This window comes from Electrona antarctica, assembly GCF_951216825.1.
Source record: "Electrona antarctica genome assembly, chromosome: 19".
Classification (NCBI taxonomy): domain Eukaryota; kingdom Metazoa; phylum Chordata; class Actinopteri; order Myctophiformes; family Myctophidae; genus Electrona; species Electrona antarctica.
Genome location: NC_136800.1, coordinates 22,133,934 through 22,156,694, shown reverse-complemented (window position 1 = coordinate 22,156,694; position 22,761 = coordinate 22,133,934). Strand labels below are relative to the sequence as shown.

Sequence of the window (22,761 nt, the reverse complement as noted above, 5' to 3'; positions counted from 1 at the left end):
GACATGAAAAGGTTTGGGAACCACTGTCGTAGCAGTAAGGACCAGTGTGACATCTCCAGTGACTCACCTCCACAGTGAGTGTGTAGTCGGAGCCATCCAGCAGTGCGATCTTACACTGCATGATCTTCAGCTTCTTCACTCCTCTTAACGGAGACCTGGACAGGCGGCTGGTGGATGACTGGTGAGACGTCTGGTCCTCCTCCTGGGAGTCCTGAAAGGGAAGGACAATCATCAAAGTCGGTTAAACAGAACAGTGAGTCTGTCCTAAAGATCAGAATTGAGAAATAAATCAGATTTGCCTGCAGTCTGAACAAGTCCTAGCTGACACTCTCCAAAACAAACTCCATTATTGTACCTACTATAACCAGTCAATAAAGCAAGCTGTCACAAAAAATATGAATGCCTGCATTAACTCTCAATCATTCAATGAGAAGATGACACAGCCCTATACACGGCACGCTCCTTCCAACGTCCAAACTTTAACTTTTCTTCGGAAAGGGAGACGTCATTCAGAACTGCTGATGGGTGGTCTCGGAACGTTTTCTCAGAACTCTTGCAGCCCTAGAGTAGATGTCCTGACTCTCCAAACTAGTTCGGAAAGCCTGTCCGAACCGGAGGTTTTTTACCCCGTCGGAAGGGAGCTTGTGTATTGGCCTCTAGGTTCTCTCCTGCTCATGATGTTGTCACTCTTTAAGTGTCCGTTACAGCTGTTTAGGACAAAATCCCTGGTTCTATTGTCACATTTTAAATGATTCCGTCAGAATCAACCGAATCAGATCGGGTAGAGGAGAGCAAAAGGTGTTTGCTGCCATTTTATCTTGAACGGAGAAAATCCAATTTTCCACTTGACTGAAAACAAGGCCCCTTCCTGAGAGATTTAACAGGGGAAAGGACTTGGGGCCCAGGGACGTGTCACCTCGTTACTATGAAAGTGGCAGTGCAATTACTGTCTCTATTCATTTTTAAATTGAAAAGGTATTTCCATGCTCTTCAGGCAATATCTGTCATATTGTGAGTCTACTGCTCTAGACTGAGGCCAGTTTAATTTTCATATAACAGCCTATATGAATATATGAAAAATGACAACTTATACAGTGCGTGTCCTTGCCAAAGTAATATCTCAACCTAAGTACTGCATAAAAATGGACACGGTTGTACCAGGCTTTCCTTCAGGCTTGTTGGCCTTTCACACACTTGACAATGGCAGTCATCCTCCCTCGTGCCCTGTGCGACACTTCTCATGCGGTTTTCTTTATCTTTCAGTCTTATATACATCATATGGGGGTAAAGCTGAAGCCATGTGTCAAAAATAAGAAAATGAAATCTCATGTATATTGTAAAGTATGTTTTCCATACAAGAAATAAGATGATACACCCACAACATCCCCCTCCCATGATGATTCACTATATCCTCTCATGTTTTCCCTATCAATATCCCATTTCCATAGGGAAATGGCGTTGAGCGTTTGAGAAAGATCATATAATTTGGCTTTCTGCACATCATCATAGAAAAGTAAAACATTTTGGAGCCAAAGCTGTTTTTTACCCTGCACATATATTATCATTCTGGGCACTGTGGCCTTTTTAATATTCACTACTGAATTCTTTATAAGACTGCCGGATTACAAATTCAAACTTTATTCTACTGTTGCATACAATATACTGTTGCATTCTACTGACAGATTCAGAAACTATTCCAAGGAGTTGTCTTCCAGAGAAGACCATGATTATGTACAGTATGTCTACAGGTTAACCAGTTATTGATGTCACTTTAGTTTTTTCACTGTTTTTTTTTACCCATATAGTTCAGGTTTTTAATCATGGCTCACTAGTAAATCGAAAATCACCAGGTTGATGTCTGCATTGTGATGAGACTCTGGCATTACATTGACTAAGATTACTCAAATCTATCAGAAATGTGACTGCAGTCACATCTTCAATCTAGACTATTGCCCAAGAATAAAGTGTGAATCTCCCTTCAGTCCGTTAGTGCCACTGCTAGTTGAAAGCTCTGGAAATGTGACCAGACCACCGGAAGATGGAACAGATAGCCTATCAGCCAGGTAACTTGTTGGGACTGCTATCTGTGGACAAGCACTCAGGGCTCCAGATAAGATCACAAGCTACTTTACTCAGGGCTGTCTCAGACAAAACACGGACAAGCCACAGACTGCATTTTACCCCACAACAGAGACCTCTGCTGTTTTCTAGACTGAAAGGCAGTACTATGGAAATCCTGGAATAGTACAAGATATTAACCATATGAACCCTATAGCATCCCAATTCTGTGCATGTAAAAATACAATATCTGGCGAAACTAGCAGATCTACATGGGCCGCTGTGGCCGGTAGAGCAGCCAGAGGTGAATCGCAAGTTTGATCGCGGGCTCCCTCAGAGTTAGTGTCGAAGTGTCCTTGAGCAATACTCTGAAGAACCCCTAATTGCTTGAGCAGGTTGGTGCCTTGCATGGTTTCCTCCGCCATTGGTGTATGAATGTGTGTGTAAATGGGTGAATGTAACGCGCAATCTATGTAAAGCGTTTGGATAAAAACGCTATATAAATGCACCATTTTCTTCATTTTACAACCTGATACAACATGTTGCATTGCAATGGGCTGTGAGCTTGTAGATCAGCTATTTTCACCAAGGAGATCTGGTGTAGAAGGGGAAAAAAGGAGCGGGCCAAGTAGGGATGGGCAATATGACTTCAAATCAATATCACGATTATTATTACAAACACGATTAATGAGCAATTATTAACCCAATAGAGCATCTACAAGCTCTTGCAATTATAGTTTCCACTTGCCTAGCCAATTACAGACTCCTGGTTTAGGTGACCGTTTGGGTTGAAACGTTGTCGATTTAATAAAATACTCTACTGGGAGCTGAGAGATACAGTGTGTTGACTTCCCCGTCTTCTCCAGTGTAGGTGTTGTTGTTCAGCACCTGTGTGTTTTTGTTGGGATGTGCGTGCTTAGCTTTGGACACTATGTCTATGGTTTTAAGTGTCACAGGTTACCAAAAGAAAAGCAGAAATAGCAGATCTACAAGCTTACAACGCATCACAAAGATCTATTTCTTTAAAGTATAAAATTAATTAAAATGCCAGTAATTTCTAGGTATATTTCAGTTATTTGTCATATCTGCCCTGTACACTTTTTTATTACGAAGCCTAAAAGCCAAACAAAAATGTAATTTCTATTCATTTTAAATGTTCCAATTTCCAATGCAAAAAACACAATTAAATTGTTAATCAGAATTATTTGTGTGACAATTAATCGTAAATTTAAATGTGTAACTGTGACAGGCCTAGTCTAGGGTGTAGTGTTTAAAGACGCAGTGAAATAAAATAAAATAACGTTAGAGCATATCCGTGGTCACCATATGGGCATACCATATGGGAAAATAAAAATGTGCCATTGCATCCTGACTTTAACTTGACACAGTAGGTGTCATGGGAGTTATGGGTGGATGCTGCTGGGCCTGGGGATGCTGACCTGTGTCTTCTTGGCGGGGGTGCTGTGTCCGGCAGCGGGGGGTAGCTGCTCTGGCAGGGCCTGATGGGACACGGGGGCTGCGGTGCCACCTGCTGGCTCTTGGCTGGGCGGCGACGTGGCTTTGGCCTCGCCGTTCTCGGTCTCCTTCTTCTTCTCCTGCGGCTCCGACTCGGCGCCTGATTCAGTCGTCATGGCAAATCACACTAGATAAAGAGCATGGGGAGAGGGGGGAAGATAAAGGAATTAAGATGAGTCATCCAACCTACTTAGAGCATTTTTATTTACGGTAGCTTTTCTCCCAACCCCAAACCCCCCGCACGACCATTCTCTGATGCGAATGCAAGGAAACAGTTATTATTTATGACAATGGGAATGAGTAAGGAGAAATGTTGAAACGCGTTGGCCTCATTCCGCTTTAGTCCCATTTCAGCTGAGCTGAAGTGATAGATGTAGTCTGCTGTTAAGCTGCCTGACTGCAATGCATTCACACACAAACGTGTACTTTCCGCAGTCAACTCACTGTTCTGGTGTGATGGATTGGTACCCAGTGTGTGGGCATTCACTAAACTCATTCAATATACTGTAACATATAACATATAAACACCAAACTGTGCCACTAACATTACTGTTGTTTTACACTAGCAGCTGGCACTATGGATAGCTAGAGGTTAGTTTATTGTGGCCAAAAACTGGTAGGCTAGGCTTATATACACGAGAACACAGTGACTAGACTTCACCTAGACAATGGTAACATTATCAATCATGTTAATGAAAATAGCTTCAGCTAACAGGTTAATTGAATCATTAAACGTCTTTAAATACATACTTTTTGAAAAGCCTATGGGGAAAATAAATGCGGAATTATTTCCTGGGCCACTCGTCGTTCTGAAAGGGGGTGGACCTTCTGTTCTCACAAAATCCTCCACTAGATGGCTTTGCTAGATCTTCAAGATCTGGCTATTTGACTTAGTTCAGACTCTATTGAAAGTGACAATTTGCTGAGATGTGTTTGGCACACGCTACTCAACAGCTTATTTTTATTCTGCCTAAAATGGAAAATATCCACTCACCCTAACTCACTGTCACTGGCAAGTTTAGAAAAATCAAAAGGTGCCACAATAAAATATTGGGGTACACTGACTGCAAATCTGCCTGAAATGTTTCACGCAATTTATTTGGGTATTTCTCACCCTCTGAGTCAGGCATGAAAGACTTGGATTGGATTGTGTTCATTGGCAAAGTTCAGTACTAGAGATGACCTTATTTGGTCGTATCAGAATCGGTGTGTACGGCAGTCTTTGCACCGATCCGAAATGGGTTGACTCCCCGTGGCAGGTAAGTAAAACAAAACAAAAAAATCACACCCGTGTGAACTGAGTTGTGCAACTGTTCACACACTACGTCACACACTAACCATAGCAACCATGCTCATCTGTACGTGGCCCCACGTACAGGTACACACATACATAGACACATAGACACATAGATACAGACAAAGCTGGTTATTGGAGTGGTTTGCACCACTCAAAAGTCTGAGGACGCAACCATCTTTAGTTCACTATAAACACAACACAATATATCTGTATAAACACCAGAGCGCTCAGTCTCCCCACCTCTCTGACTCTCTCGCCCTCTTTTCATGTGAATATGGATGGATATGCTGCAGACAGTGCCTTTACCTTTTCCACTATGACATCACTGCTAGACACTAGACAGACACCACCTGATCTGACATAAACAGAACTTGTAAGCATCCAAGCGACGTTCAAGGCATGCAACTAGCTTATGTTTCTATTTTCCAGCTTTGCCCTCCCCTCAAGTTTCACACCTGACTGTGAGCTCTCATTTGCAAATGCATTGCGTTTCCTCTACCGCTGAAGTTTATGCTTATGTGACTGAGAGACATGTGTCACATTTTAGGCTTGTCCTTTCAATAGCCTCGAACTGGTCTTGCTGTCCCGCCATAAGATCCGGCAATGAAGACAAAAGCCTTGCTGCTACAGAGATGTCAATGTCACTTTTCTGTTTGTGCATACTGTTAGCGTGCAACCGCTCAAGTATGACGTCCCAAGTTCTCCCAACAATGTGCCATGAACACAAACAATGTCTAAGGTGTCCAATTTAGCACAACACCACCCTCAAATTGAGTATGTCTTTTGTCATTATCATCACTGCACATATGCCTCTCTAATGTGGGTGTAATTTCTCTCCTTGGTTGACCCGATTTCACAGAGTATTGAACAGCCATTGTGATATCAGTCTGAAATCTGTTTTACGAAAGACTTCCCTGAAGAGCCTCTGGAGACATATTTGACATTCATTTTAACTGCCCCACCCCCTTCCTATACAAACCCATTGTAACTTCAAACTCCATGATAGATTCATCGAAAACGCCCATCCTTGGTTCTAGTGAGTGACTGATATTGTCCTTCAAATACGTGAGGGGCCGTGTTTTTTTTAAATTCTTTTTTATGAAAAGAATAACCATTCTATAGGTTGGAATCTGGAGCCAGTGCCAACAGGAATGCACGAAAAAGGCAGTGAAGAAGACCCGGGATTTACCCTCATGAACGGGAAGTAGTAATCACTATCAGCCATTTTCTAGTAAGAGTCGGGACGCTAATCTAGCGATATAAACGCTAATATGCTAACCGGGAGGTTGGATTAAGGCTTTATTAAGCTCCTAACATCGTTCTTTACCTCTATCTGAGACCAAAAGCCACTAAAGACCACATGTGCATGGAGTTTTTGGATTTCGATGACGTCACACCATGGAAGCAAGCGTTGCCTAGCGACGGAAGCTAAAATACAGTACAAAATAAATATTATTCATTCTGGATTAATACCGTAAATCCTCTTTTAGAAACCCAGGCTTTTATTTGTCTCAACCGATTCCGATACCAGGCTTTTATTGGAAGGAGGCAGCTATAAGAAGGAGGCCTATATTTCTACTTTTCAAACCAATCATAATGAATAAATCACATTTTGGGTCAGTTAGAACACAGTAAAATGTGCTGGGTCCATGTATTGAAACCAAGTCCACATGGAATATTAAACAGTGCAGTTGCAAGTGCTCAGTGGTCATTTTAACATTGTTTCAATATTGGCATATTGCCTATGGTAAATACCATAATAACATCAACACATCAATTTAACTTGAACAACCAATGTTCATTTGAAGCTATGATTCCCTGCTTTCATATGACATGAAAAAAAAATACAATGGCAGTCCCTCAGTCAAATCTGGTCACAAATATACCGGTATATAACTTCAACTGAGATAGACTACCACAGTACTGTGGTCTAAACTATTTATTGCACATGCAAATATATGTAAAGTCCTACAGTTAGGCTACTGACAAGCATAACGTTTATGATTTTTCGTGCAAAACAAATGCTTGTTTTCATATAATATCAAATCAGCTTGAACAGTGCAACACTGACTAAATAGACTCAACATCCAAGGCTTAGTACAACGGGGGGGAGAGAGACAAATGACAGGGTGTTCACATAAGCCTGAGTAGAGACGATAAAACGACCAAAGGTTTTTTGAAAGTGAAATATCCCTTTAACTCCAACTAATGCACATGCGCACAAGGCACACAGTATACATTTTATTTTGCCTTTGCAGATGGGCCTGTAGCCATTGTATATCCCTGACATGTTGCTTGGATTGTCATACGATATGACTGACCTCTACAGTTTGAGAGGTCCAACCCAAGGCTCTCCACCGTCAAAGCCACACAGTCTGCTAAACTTTTACTAGTGTGGCTGAGTGGCTCTCTCAGTTGGCTCAAAGCCCAGGAATCGCTGCATTCTCACTGCTGTTAACAAGAATATGAACGTCAATTGGTCCACTGGGGTGGAGTGACCAAATACTGAAAAACATCCCCAGTCTCATCCGCTATAGTGAGTAGAGCTGTCACGATTACGTTGACAGTTTAAGTTTAAGTTTAAGTTTACGATTAATCACACACAAATAATTCAGATTAACGATTTAATTGTGTTTTTGGCATTGAACATGGGAACATAAGAATAAAGAACTAGAAAAAGTGCCCTTCCGGGCACAGGTCTCCACCAGGAGGATAGGAGTGTGTGTGATGTTGTGGCACAATGTTTAGGAGGATGTTTTTTTTTATTTGTTTTTGCAACAATTTTCTTCATTTTGTTGAGGAAATGCAGAGCCAGATCACTCATAGCATCTCTGAGGATAGAATTCTGGATGAGCAGGACATGTGCAGCATTTTGTACAAAACGGGCCACTCCTGAAAACTTTGGAAGGCAATCTTAGCCAATCAGTGTACAATCTGAGAAATCCAACAGACTCGTCTTGATCACATGACTACAGAGATCATGTGTACCGATTGCCATTTCTTCATACGCCTTTGATGGCAATTGGATGATTTGAGGCATTTTGTTCCAAAAATGTGTTTTGCAAAAATCAACCTGTTGGTGGCGCTATAACAGGCCAATGTGAAAAGGGTGGGATATATTCCTCAGCCTAGTAAGAAAATGTGTGAAAGATTTCACGTAAATTGCATGCTGCGTTCATGATTTGAGGCTATTGTTCAAAACGGGGCAATCTTGCAAACTGTGAAAGCCAATTATAGCCAATTAGGATGGAATATGAAATATCAGACAGATCCGACTTGAGCACATGACCATAGAGATACTGTGTAACGATTTGTGAGATTTTTGGACAGAATCTGGAGGAGTAATATCAAAAAATGTGTTTTACAAAAGTCGGCCTCCTGGTGGCGCTATAAAAGGCAGTTGCGGAAAATGCAGGTCAAAGGTTTGTCCTTGGCCTCTAGGGAGTGTGCATGCAACGTTTCACGCAGATCGGTGCAGTTTTAGGTCAAAATGTGAAAAGCTGCCTCATGGTGGCGCTATAACAGGCCGTTCTGGAAAATGTGGGGCAGAGGTTCATCGTTGGCATCCAGGGAGTGTGTGTGCAAAGTTTGGCATCGACCGGGTTAACGGTGCCGGAGATTAGCTGTACACAGACGGACGGAAGGAAGGACGGACACACACACGGACGGACGGACACACACACGGACGGAGTGCAAAACATACTCTCTCCCCATGCCTTCGGCCTGGTGGAGACAATAAATGTATGTTGTATGTTTGTTTGCCTGGAAATCCTGGAATCTACACTAGCGGTTTATAGGATGGGCTAGCGCCCCTCACAAAATACTGAGCATAAATAAAAGTGACAAGCATCCGAGGAGAAAATGTGTAAAAATATGCTGAACATAAATCAAATTGATAAGCAGCTGAGGAGAAGTTTAAAACTATAAAGCATGTATGTGAATCATTTCAGAATCATAGAAGAGAAGATAAGAATAGCAATTCCTGTGTGAATTGACTTTCCCCCCAGCCTTATTCTAGGATGCCAAGGAAATTACCATTTGACCTAAACCACTCATAGTCATAAACAAGAACTTGGTCACTGCTATGGGCTAACCCAAACTGTCCATGTTGAACATGTTCTCTTTCAACCAAGAACTTGAATACAGCCGCACAAAATAGCGTTTGGTTGGTTTTCATCACCAAGTGTCACTGTTGTGCAGCCACACACAGATACAAACACATTTATTAACTGTATATATGATGATTTTGGGTGTGACAGTACAGTACAGTGACAGTACAGTACAGTAGAGGGACCCCCTGGGGACCCCCACACAGTAACTCTGTCATTTCTCAACCGTTTCGGACGTGGGGTGGCTCGCCGGAACCAGCCCGGCCCCCTGGGCGTGTTCCTGGGGGTCTGGATGTTCCGGCGACCCCCTGGGGACTCCCACACGGAGTTGAACCACCAAATAGCCGATCAAGCTCACAACGCGTCGGCTTATTAGAACTGCTATTTTCAAAATATTTATCTGTGGAACAGAGTCAAACTAAATGTAATGTAATGGCTCAACTCAACTCCTACAATTCCAAGTGCTCGTCAGGTGCAGGGCTGCAGGCCCCCCAGTTCAAATTATTATTTTGGGGGGGGGGGTCACGGCTTAAAAGGTTCAGGAACTCTTATAGCAAATTAGCAATGCTGTTTGTCTACTGGGCTTCCACTTCCAATTCACTAATCCCCCGTCTAAAGCCACAAGCTTCCTAACGGTCTGTATGCAAAACAGTACAGTACACACGTCCTGCTGAGGGTGAGTAGAGCAGTAGCCTCGGTCCCAGCCTTTACTCATTTGTGGAAGTGTGCATAGCGGAGGTTTCGAGCCAGAACATCCGTCAGATGCATTTCCCCCGGATAGGATATTTTTCGAACCAATCACAACACTTGTTTCATACTCAGAGAATGTAAACAGATTTGTAAAGGGTCAACGTCATTTCCTTGAGCGGTACTTCCGCCAAATTCCAGCAATACACTATACTACAGCGTAGGTCTTGCCCAGCGTGGTAGAGTAGTAGCTGCTGACGCTGAATGACAGTCCTACGTTCCACAAAGCGCTCTCTCGGATTGAAACTGGGTATTTTCCCCTGCGGTTTTGGAATGCTGCTCCTCTTCTAACAAGTACTGACTTCACAATTTCACTTTGCCATAATGCCGGGTCACTGACCTCCAGGAATAGCTTGGTTGCTGATTAGATTTTTGTGAACTGCTCCTCCTGAGTTGGACATTATGGTTCATTAGCTTCACCCTTCATGCTCCATCCCTCAAAGGATGGATAATGGGGAAAATGCCATTACTGGAATATTGTCATCATTATTATTACCATTATTTTTTTTTGTTTTTTAAGAAGTTGGCAATGAGTGGAACACTTTGAAGCAAAACTGCCTCCTTTGCCCTTTTGTTTTTGCTTTCCTTTGGCAAGCACCACTATTATAATTAGTGTGGTCCATATTTCAGAACTTGCCTATGCCATCATTTATATGAATATTGTTCATGGCATACCTCAAACCTTATGAAATAATTATTAATATATATTAACCATATATATATATATATATATATATATTAACCATTGCATCCCTCCTAAGCCTTGGCACTGTCATAATTTGGCTAATTTCACTATTTGTATATAGGATTTGCGTGGTTAACAATAAATCAACACCCTATCCCGAATACCGTTGTTGTAAAATACAAGTGGTACTGTGGTAGTATTTTGTAGACTACTTATTGCGCCTAAACAACACAGCTTTGAATTGTTAAAAGACAAACCTTAAAAGCACATAAAAGAAAATAACGCTAGCACATTTAAAAGTCTGTTAAGCACATTTAAAAGTCTGTTAGAAGTAGCCCTAGGAGCCAGAGCCATGGGAGCCTAATATCTCCCTTGACCGAGGAGGGATTCCCCTTGGTCTGAGCAGCAGATGTTTGGCTTCCAATTCGGGAAACACGGGTCAGGTGGCTACATACACAAGATCCGATTTAATCTTTAAAATCCACAAACATAATTATCAGTAGTTGCATCAGAAGTAGTAGCAACAGCAGCAGAGGTGTGCTCTAGTCTACACGATTAAAGACTAAAGGCTAAAGACTGTGCTTGCCAACTGAGTGTCGCTGTAACAGCTGTAAAGTAAAGTTACAACACAGCTACTCACATGACATCCCAACTTTTTAATCGATTTCTACAGTATTGTTTTAGCTACAGTTATGTACAGTATGAAAGGTTTTTATACAAATGAACACAAACGTGAAGGGATAACAGATTCTTCACCCGTGTGAGGCATCGTCTGCAGCACAACATATTTACCCAGCAATCCAAAACATCTCAACCACGGCTGCACACACATCTCCCATAACCTGACCCCTCTCTGCCTTGGAACATAGCAACAGAACATACCAGCGACACACAAGCTCCCCAATGGCCAAGGCTGGGATAATGAGAGGAAACAGCTAATTACCTGTTTTGCTAAAGAAAGATGACGGATAGGACAACTAAACTCTGTGAGACCTCCATGACCGTATTCACAGAGCCTCTGGCTTTGGGATGTGTGTGGTTTGGGGAGGTGTGTGGCTTTGGGATGTGTGTGGTTTGGGGAGGTGTGTGCGAGTGGGCCAGCAGGCCTCTCTGTGGAGTCTGGGGTTTTGTAGTATGGATGCCTGTCATTCTGCTACGAGTACGGGCCTCTCTTATGCCTGCAGCTCTATTTATAGGGCAGTGTTTACTGTGATGGGGGGGCAGGGAGGGATCTGTAACCACCAGTCATCATTGCTGCCCCCCAGCCTCTGGATTCATCACAAGGACTACTGGAGGCCAAGCAGAGGTGGCCAACGCTTTTGTACATTTGGTAACCAAATGAGTCAAATGTCACCATGTTTTATATTTGAGGCATTTGTGCTTTAACCCACTTAATCCCTAGCCTGGCTCCAGCCCCTGAATCACATCATTAAAAAGCATTCAGGGTCTGGTGACTCTGTCATGGCGGGGTAACTCTGTCATGGCGGGGTAAGACTCGGTTGAAAATAACGCAGCTATGGCCAATCAGTGCCGTTTCAACTCGATAATGCCAAACAGCGCAGGACCAAACATCCACAAACATGGCTGCCTCCACTGCTGTAACTTGCGACCGTATCGATGGCTATTAAATCGCCCTATGATAAATAGTTTATAAACAACAGGTTTTAGAAAGTGCTAGTAGCACTCTATTGGCCGTGCTTGTTTGGTTAGCAACCGGGTTAGCCACATTGACAACGACGTCATCTGCTTTGCTACCATTTTGATTGGTTGGTCAGTTACTGAAGACTGCTGCTCTGGCTACGCCCATCCCAGAAAGGGCTGCTGTGTGCCATGGGAAGGGCTTTCAGTCTGAATAATGAAGTGAAACTAAACTAAACTTCAGACCGAGTGTCAGGCTACTTAATCCAAATGTACTTCGCTGTATGATGAATAGTGAAGATAGCCGATCTACAAGCTCACAGCCTCACGCGTTGTGATGTGACGCGTTGTGAGGTAGTGGATCTGCTGTTTTTGATTTTATGTTAGATCTCCAAACATTTAGGCAATAATGGCATGGACCATAATAGGGACGACAGGTTGAAAGTGGTTAATCAGTGGAGAGAGTAAAGAGTGTGTGTGGGGGGGGGGCAGTGACAGGATGTGGATGGGCAATTATTATTTTAAATGTATTTTACTGTACATTGTAGGCATTAATCTGAAGTCACATGCAGAGAGTGACTTATTAACAGCTGTGGAAGACAAAGCTTTGATTTCTACATCCACAACTTCCAGTATCTACTATCTAATAAGAAACTAGTCAGACCACAATCACCACACTGCCTCGAAACACTATGACCTTAATGTTCAAGGTGACAAACAGGCTTCATTTTCTTAGGCCTTGTAATAAGAAATTGTACAGTATCTCAAAAAAACAATATAATGACATGGTGGTGATGGCGCTGAGATAGAAGTGAGACAGACCTCTGTATCTGGAAAACATTGAGTGTGAGGAGGAATTCAGTGAATTCAGCCAAATTTGTCCCATGGGATCCACTACTGTGTGACCCTGCTACAGGCTGCACCACAGGGAAGACAGCAGGGATATTAATAGCTGGATTCCATCACCATGCCACTGCGCGCATGCGTCCGTGCGTGCATGCGTGCGTGCGTGCGTGCGTGCGTTTATGTAGTTACTGATGTTCCTATTACAAACTACAGCAGCAGTGTGCAGTGTCTGTGATACTTGTAGCCTCTTCTTCAGAGAAGAATGAGTCTCTTTTTGTATTAAATTAGGTCTCATTATTAATGACACAATGTTTACTGTAACAGTGACTAACCTCTATTACAGATGGTAATTGTATTAGAAGCAATATATTAACAAAACTGAGCGCATAATTTATTCCGTCTCGTCTGGTATTGATTGTAACTTTGTAAGTAATATAATGGCACAGTGAGTCGCTTCGTTCATTAGAGCTTCCCTCGGCTGACTAACCTCTTCAGAGTACGTTCTGGGTTGCTTAACCTGCTTTCTAAAACATATTATATCCGGATGTTAATACAATCGCGTTTAAAATACAGCCAGACATACATACATACTTAGACATTAATTAACCCAACTGGTGGGGCTATAAACAGCTCTAACTCAGGGCTTTGGTTAGCGGTTGAGAGCCTGGTTTTGGAGCTGGGCGTGGGTGGGGTCACTGAACACAACATGCTGATCAAAATCCCCTCAGATGTTAAAAGCACTATATCTTGGGGCACTATAAAAAGGCTGTATAGATTACAAACTCTAGATTAAAGGCTTGAGGTGGCAGGCGGCACAAATGTCAATGGGGTTATGACGTCGCCAAGTTCCAAATTCCAGCCCTGGCTTCTTAAAAGGACAGGTTTACTTATTTTAATCATGGGGAGATAAGCATATAGGACAAATCCATAAGGTTAGTACAAGTGAATTCAACCACAATCCAATGTGCGTCTCACTGGCAAAATAATGAACAGAGGAGGGCAGCACAGCTAACCTTTGCTTTTCTTCACAGACTATGAACCAGGAACTTACATTGGGATGGGATAGAGAGGGAGAGAGTAGACAGGAACATCTTTGCACCATAGAAACGGAGGAAGAATACGCTCACTCACTGGTGACAGGCACTCTTAACGCGGCCACACAACAGCCAACACAGTAGCCCTGTGTACCACCAACACCATGGCTGAAACAGGCACATACATTATGCATGCAGAATGCTGTATTCAGAACACTGATAGTTAACTGCGTACAACACAGGCACAGCTGAGTTGATGCAGCTCCGACATAAATTAAAGTCAGATTTATACTCCTATGTTGCGCCGCGAAAGCTCCCAACAAGCTCCCAACGTGCCACACTTTGTGCACGACACAATGTGCAACCCGTTGTAAATCAGACATAATCATATTGATACTTAGACTGTGGCCATGTGGCCACAAGTGGTAAATAACTTGCGCGGGGCCAGAATTGGGGAGATTACTACTCAAATACTTTACAATACCATTGTAAGAAAAGGCTAATGTTAGCATAGCTCACACTAGCTATCTTTCTCGAGAAACGTTTATTAGTGTGGTTGCCCTAACAGGGCAACCAGACTATTGTAATCGTAACACTTTATTATTCACCCTGGAGTAACCTTTATTTTGAAATGCTACTCCTCCCACAGTTTTGACTGTACGCACTTGAGCCATATGTCAAATCGACCGGAAAAAATCTGAATGGTGTGCTTGTACTTTGCTAAGAGAAATGTTGTATAGTTTAATTGATATGAATTTATTCGTGCATTAAATCTCCCCATTGACATGAATGGGAAAATGCAAAAAATCACATTCAAGTATTTTTTCCTCTGAGACTGTAAGCACTATAGTTACAAAACTTGGAGGGTAGGTTCATAATAATTACTAAAATTAATTAACTTATAATGTTATCGGTCGGCCTCATGGTGGCGCTATAACAGCCCACTTTACGTTTTGGCTTATAACTCTTGAACCGTAGGTCGTAAAATCAAAATAATTTTTTCCCTGGATTCCTTGGGTCATGACGCATCTCCCCATATAGGCCACGCCCATTTGCGTCATGATAGATTTTCCGCCATTTTTAATTTGGTCCAAAACACACTTTTTGCTTTTCCTCCTACAGATTTTGTCCAAATCTCACAAAAATCTGTACACATGATCTCCGGACCTTTCCAATGAAAACTCGAACGGCGGAATTTTGATAGTGCGTATCGTTCGGCCGTAATCGTCGTCCGAAGTTAGTAGGAGGGGCCTATTTTACAAAAAATACCATAAATCACGAACGAAATGTTCGATCCATGCCAAACTTGAATCACATGTCCCAGGTGGTTCAATCAACCAAAAGCCAAAAGCAATTCCATTTTCATCCATAGGGGGTGCCGCAAATTTGAAAAATGTAACCGTTTGTCGCAAAAACATGATTTTTGGGGGATAAATCCCCTCCGAATTACTTACGCATGATCGCAGGGGTGACGTGACATTGTAATTGGCTGGCAATATCAGTGGGAGGGGCATATGTAAGCCACTGCGGCAACCACACTTTGCAATTTTGCGACCTTTCTAGTATTTCAATTGTGATGCGATGAAAAATCTGAAATCGGATCCGAACCATGGATGTCTGATCAACACAACAGACAGCGACGTAGTTTGAGAAAAGAGCGAGAGAAGCTCCTAATTATAAGAGTAGTCTACGCATGCGCGAGTACGTTCCGTTTGCGTGGGGGTGAGCAAGGCGTTGCCTAGCAACCGGCTCAGGGCAAAAAGTTGTTTTTAGCAGTGCTGTTTCTGATCCATATAAAACCTATATATACGTCAATCGCAGACAACAGATGGCTATTGAAAAACAATGAACATATATATGTCAACAGCAGACAATGTGTTAAGACTTGACTCCAGTTGACTGTGTGGCGCATTCAGAGCGGGACCACGATGTAAACAAGAGAAAGTCAACTACTGAAATGTCCTTTAACTGACAGTGGGGGAAGAGCAGTTGTTGAAGTCTATTCAGCCGCAAGCGAATAATTTGAATGTAGTGACCTTTACCACAGGCGGAGACAAAACAATCTGCACCCATCCCACGATGAACATAACCTCTAATTTAAAACTCAATTATGCCGCTGCGCTAAGCTCCCGTATTTCCTTCCCATGAAGTGGGACCAATTGAAATCCAGCAGAACCTGTATTGGGAGGAAACACGCCAGCACCGACAATGGGCCAACGGCTAAATCAAGCAACGAATATAATAGCGCTCAGAGATTTGACGATGACAGCACAGCATTGCGGACATTCATAACGGTGATAGAAACACTCCGTTGAGGCTACATCAGTGTGTAGTGAGATTACATAATTGACGGCCAAGCATTAAACGCTTTGGTGCTGCGCTCTGCCAGTGACCTCCATTTCAAGGCCCATTTGTGATGGTAAAGCACACTGTTGGACACGCGCACACACACACACACAGGATGAGAAGCTGCCATCTGTGCTGAGTGCCATTAGCTGAAATAAAGCACAGCTGGGCCCAACTCCATACACCCCCACTGCATGCACGCGCGCTCGCACACACACACACTCTAGGGGTTGTATGGAGGTGACCACTACAATCAATGTTTAGACACACCCAGGCCCATCTCAATCTGGTTTACTCTACTGTATTCGAACCCCAACTGCCCCATCCCCCCACAACCACACACACACACACACACACACACACACACACACACACACACACACACACACACACACACACACACACACACACACACACACACACACACACACACACACACACACACACACACACACACACACACACACACACACACACACACACACACACACACACACAGCTGCAGGGCTGACAGCTGTCACACACAGCCACTGTAAGGGGACACTGTGTAGCTGGACCAGCTACTCTGAGAAAACACCTCTGCTAAAGAGAGACACAGACCTTTAGCCCCGAAGTGTCTTCAGCTGCTCTGGATCACAGAAGAGAGAGTTACTCAAAGCTGTATTTACTGTATATCTATGAAGACAATCTCAAAAATGTAATGAAAATACATTGTTCAAAATGTAGACTCAGTGCATATGTATAAACTACTGCCCAACAATGTGTCTTTGACTTCCCTTCGCATTGAATGTGTGGACTTGTGTGGGCTTTACAGTTGTGTTGAGCCTTGTGCTGTAGTGAGGCTAGGGATGGGGACAGTTACTTGTCAGATCAAAATACTGGTATGCTTAAAACTTAAAATGGCACTTTTGTTGACCACTTGAACCCTCATAATCCCTATTCTGGGGGGGGAACGTTGAACCCTAGCATGATAGCATCCCAATTCTGTGCATGTAAAAATACAACAACATCCGGCGAAAATAGCAGATCTACATGGGGCGGCAGTGGCTCAACAGCCGGTAGAACAGCAGGATGGGAAAACCGCGAGGTTCACAGTTCGAACCCGGGCTCTCCCAGAGTTAGTGTCGAAGTGTCCTTGAACAAGACACTGAAGCCCTAATTGCTCCCGATGTGCAGGTTGGTGTCTTGCATGGTTTCTTCCACCATCGGTGTATGAATGTATACTTGTAATCTATGTAGCGCTTTGGATAAAAAAAAACTTAAAGCGCTATATAAATGCACCATTTACCATTTATGTGCAGTGCACTAAACAGGTTAGACTCCAGGCTCTTTTATTTGAAGAACATTGTGTTGTAAGCTTGTAGATCGGCTATTTTTGGCAAATCGATAGAGTTAAATAAGAGCGTACCAAATGTACTCTTTAGTTAAAGGGAAACATATATATGTTAATGACGTTTAGAAGATTTAAAACAGTGGGGGTCTATATAGTGTAATATGTGGTTTTAGATATTTTAGATTTTAGCAGTGAGCTAGTGTCTCTGATGTCATGGACACTGGGCTCACTTACTTCCTGGACTCAGTAATACAGCCCTCCCCCTATCCACAAGGAGGAGCAGTGCACCAAAGCATTATGGGAATTGTAGTCCAGGAAGGAAGTGAGCCCAGTGTCGATAACATCAGAGACACTGGGCTCACTGCTAAAATCTAAAATATCTAAAACCCACATATTACACACATAAAGACCCCCAGGAAAGAACATATTTTTTTGCAAAAAAGGGTGAGTGTCCCTTTAACAGGTCTGTTTTACGTATTATAAGTGGTACTGAATTAGCAGCTCAACAAAAGCCAATTCATCCTAGTATATGACGAAGGACAGTTTCACGATAAATTAAAATCTCTGCAATACGATTATGGTGAGCGTTTTTTTCTTCCCCGCAATAAACGATAATAATCGTCATCGTCCCATCCCTAAGTGAGGCCCTCATACCAGTGAGTGAACCACCAGTGACATGCAGAGAAGGGTTAGAATTCTAGCGGGGGACTGGGTGGGGGAAAGCAATATTCCAGGTCAGATTGCTGGGGTCTACATTCTTAGCCTGTCATTGGCACTAAAGCCATGTCAGGGCTCATGCAGCCAAGCTCACTTGTTGTTATTTCAACTGAACTGTCTTGACTGCCCACTTTATTATGTGACTAGACCACTGGGGCTTTGTTGTGCATTGCCACCCCGGGGGCAAGGCTTAGTTTCACTGAAAAGGCTGGCATACAAAGCACAGTGCTGTGGTTGAAAAGGATAGGAGTTCCGGAAACTCATCTTCTCTTGATCGAGTTACCCGCCAATCCGATTTAACAAACATTTCTGTCCATAAATAGATTGGGAAAACAGACGGTTAGTGTAAAAGATTAGCTGTAAAACACGGGTGCGAATTGCGATATGAAGCGCTAATGTCCGCTTCTGCACAGGCTGCAAAGCCCGTTTAATAAGGTCCAGATGGGATAAACCATCTTATGAGATTAGCTGTAGCTAATCAGTAAATCAGCCCGTGAACCAACCTATTCCCACTAATGTCTACCGGTCTGCATGATATTACATGGATGGCACTTCAAACTCAAGGTTTGGTTCACGTAAGTGCACTTAGGCGCAATTTTCAACTGGGACGTAACGTTTGTCTTCTTGACCATGAAATCAAGGAGCAATTTGTATCGTATCGATACAATAATATTCCCCCATTAAACTTGATCTCTGTCTACAATACAATCCTGTCATAAACAGCTTGCCATCCACTACTTGGACCTCAACTGACACACTGGTTCTAAAACATTTTCATGTGAAGGACCCCCAAATTGATATATTTGGCCGCAGACCCCATTTGAAAAGAATGTGTGCAAGGGACCCCCATACAGAAGATTAAAGAACAACATTTCTCAAAAAATAGCAGCTCTACAAGCTGTTGTGAGCTTGTAGAGCTGCCGGAAAAAAATACGTATTTAAACCATTTCTCATTTGGTTGGGAGGAGTCCCTGGAACCTCTGGGGGGTCCTCTGACCCAACTTTGAGAACCAGTGCACTGGTTTTCAACTTTAGAAGGAAAATAAACAGTCAGATAACGAGACAAACAAAGCCTGTTTGCTGGAGGAATGCAATATCAGAACCTCATATGAGCAGACAAAAGAACAGCTCTGATTCTAGCTTATAAGCTGCAAGGTTTCATGCCTCTTCTTTTTTGCCTTTATTTACCTAGGCAGGTCACAACAAATTCATATTTACCAGGACAGCCTGGGAAGGGGCAAGCCTTTTGGCAAGAGACATGCTAGGCCTCTTATTGTGGCCCAAGATGCTCTTCCAAGTAGATAATGAAAAACCTGCTCACTTCAAGCTTAGGGTTTGTTTACGTCAGTGGGACAACCAGTTCACCAGTCTCCTGTTGAAATGCTTACTTAGTTTTAGCCATGGTTCGTATTATTTATTATTATTATTTATTCATGAGTCATGTTTCAGGGCTAACTTAGTTTATGCACTAGAATCAGTGGCGAAGGCTACTATTATAGTCTAGCATTGACTTCGGATAACTCTAAGCTCGCACAGAAATTAGATCCATCTGCCCAAGGTGCACTCCTCCTAGTGAATAACGATGAAATACGACTCTGGGTTTGGTTCTTCTTCTTTTTTTACGACCAGGGGCCAATGTTCCACAACAACATGATCACACACTGATTTTTAGAAAAGGTTTGGCCCAACTTTACGGCCGGTCATTGTTACAGTAGCCCACAGGCAGGCAAAAAAGAACACTCAACTGTAAACAGCTCGGAAATGAGATTCACAGCTGTGACCTCCTCAAAAGGTGCACATAGTATGCATACTGTACATGCTGCACTGTCACTGCACAACCACTGCCTCCTGGCCTGGCACACAAATGCTATGAACACCACAACACCAGCACAGCAGCACAGCTGCACACACACCAGCAGATTAAGTTAAAATGTTAAGTCAGCCATGCATACTGCATAGCATAGTGTAGCTATAAAGGAGGTCAGGGTGAATGGGTGATGCTAAAAGGAGGATATTAGCAACCATGACTAGCGGAAAATAAACGACATCTTCTACTGTAACTGTATCTAACCACGCCCACCGCACTGCAGCTCAAAATCACCTAAATAAAAAATGTGAACCTTAAAAAAAAAAAGCTTTATAATTTAATGTGATCTAAATGAGTTACCGAAGAATCGGCTACAGATGTTAACGTGTGCATGCATGTGCAAACATCTGTGTTCGGCGCTCGGTCGATGCCCGTTACATAGTTCCCTCATCTAAAAAAGGTTGGTTGGAAAATAAACATCTTTACTATACTTTTGCAACAGAAGCGGTGCAATATTATCACAATGAATAGTTTGAATACAATACAACGGATTTGATTTCTCAGCAATCGGGGGGGTGAACATTTTTCCATCCCCGCGAGGCGAGCAATCCTGAAAATCCGAGATCCGACTGCAGCAGAGCCAGAGAGACAGAGCAGAAAATGTCGTGGCCAAGTTGCGCACCGACCGAAGCTTGTTACACAGCACGGAGAAAAAAAGGTTGTGACCAACATGTCACACGGCATTTGCCAACGAGCCGTCAACTTTGCCGCATGGCTGAATAACAATAAACACGACCAATACATGCATTGTAACGCCAATTTAACTACCAACTATGTCCGAGGAGGCTGATGTGTCACGAACCGTCTTCTACTTTGACACGAGAAGAATTCACCCACGCACACACAGAATGTGGATCATCGTCATTCATTTACGCGCACACGCACCTCTTTCCGATCAAACGTCCCGTGTAAAAATCAAAGTAGAATCCTGGATGTGTGCGTGTTTTTCTTTTTAGATTATTACCGGTTCAAACGTCCTCTCCTTCACTGTGATGATGATGATGTGAGTTGCATTCGTGTAGTCAGTGTGTCTGTGTAGCCTAGTAGTGTGGTGGGTTTTCTCCTTGTATTTCCTGACAGACTGCAGTTCCCCCTCTCCGCCAGCCTATCAAACTCCACTATGGAGTTCACCAGTAGAATTGTGGATAGGATAGCAGCATGGTACAGCACAGACAGACAGAGACAGCCAGGACATTATTTTAGCAAATCTTCCCTGCAGCAAGCAAGCAGCAGTGGAATGATAATGAATGCATGACATGACGTGTATTGTGCTCTGAAAAAGAAACGTCTCCATTCATAATGGACACGACCACCCCTCACAACGTTAACTCGTTCCATATGTGTAAATCCGACATAAGCATAATGAATTATCTTGTATTATTGCCATTGGGATTGTCTGTCTTGTGTTTTTTGTTAGTTGTTTGTTTAGTTTTTTTCGTACTTGTTTGTCAGTTTGGTTTTCCTTTATGTCGCTACTAAAAATGCCAGTTAAAAGCCTAAAGAAAAATAAGATTGCTTGGATGGATGGATTATATATACGCACACACACACACACACACACACACACACAAAAGTTAAAACGGTGCAATATAGGCAAAAAATATTCAAATCCCCCCCCTCCCCCTTCAAAGATGTGTCAAGTTTTTTCCCCAAAATTCTTTGAAAATAGCCTAAGAATAAAAAAAATTAAAAGTCAAATTAGATCCAGTGCTTTGACTAAAATATCACTGTTCTTCATGCAGGATTGTTCAAGAGCTCAGACAGGGACACAGCCTTGGCTGTGTGTGTGTTCTGTACCATTGCACAGCCCTGGGTGTGCAGTGCACTTAATTAACATGTCGTGAATTAGACACCCCCACACAAGCTGCAGCTAAACACTCAAACACACACACACCTACAGTACAGCACTACATACAGGCATGTTTTTAATTAGTGTGGTGGGTGGGGGGTGGGGCGGGGATTCCTCTGGGATTTGTGGGCTCTCATTCTCATTCTGCCTCATGTCTCCCAGAGGGAACTGACCCTACTTCCCTGGGACAGATTCATCAACCCTTTGGACTTGTATTCCTTCTAATTTCACACACTATTTCATATCATCTCAACATGTACAATCCGTACATACTGTATGCACGCACAACCTCTGCAATACTAAATGCACACAAACATGAATGCTGCAAGCACACACACGCACACGGCGCACACACACACACACACACACACACACAAAATACCGATAGTGATATATATAGTAGTGTTCATACATGCATGCATGCAATCCCACACATTGCTGAGACATTGGAGGAGGGTGCATGTACTAGTGCTGTAGTATTTACTGTAGTGCATTTCATTATTACTGCACTATTACCACGATGGTAAACAGCAGCCAAAGCCAGTTGGCTGTAGGGCATCGTATAAAAGCTAACTGCACGATGACACACTCATTTTAAGCAATCAACAATACCAATGTCATCACATGCCAGAACAGATAAACAAAACATTGCAGACTAATGTTATACAGTAATGTGACATGCAAAGGCCTGACTGAATACAAAATGTTAATTCTCTTCAC

At 42.8% G+C, this 22,761-nt stretch overlaps 1 protein-coding gene across 1 annotated transcript in view; it reads right to left on the bottom strand.

Annotated features, from left to right (window-relative positions):
- LOC306912535 (band 4.1-like protein 3) overlaps nucleotides 1–21,305 on the bottom strand; it is a 66,808-nt gene extending 45,503 nt beyond the window's left edge. Inside the window, exons 1-3 of the mRNA XM_079488826.1 lie at nucleotides 21,157–21,305; nucleotides 3,498–3,700; nucleotides 68–211 (exon numbers count right to left, since the gene is read on the bottom strand). Coding sequence (XP_079344952.1) covers nucleotides 68–211; nucleotides 3,498–3,689 — 336 coding nt within the window. The 5' untranslated portion in view covers nucleotides 3,690–3,700; nucleotides 21,157–21,305. The remainder of the gene's footprint in view (nucleotides 1–67; nucleotides 212–3,497; nucleotides 3,701–21,156) is intronic.
- Between the last annotated feature and the right edge of the window lie 1,456 nt (nucleotides 21,306–22,761).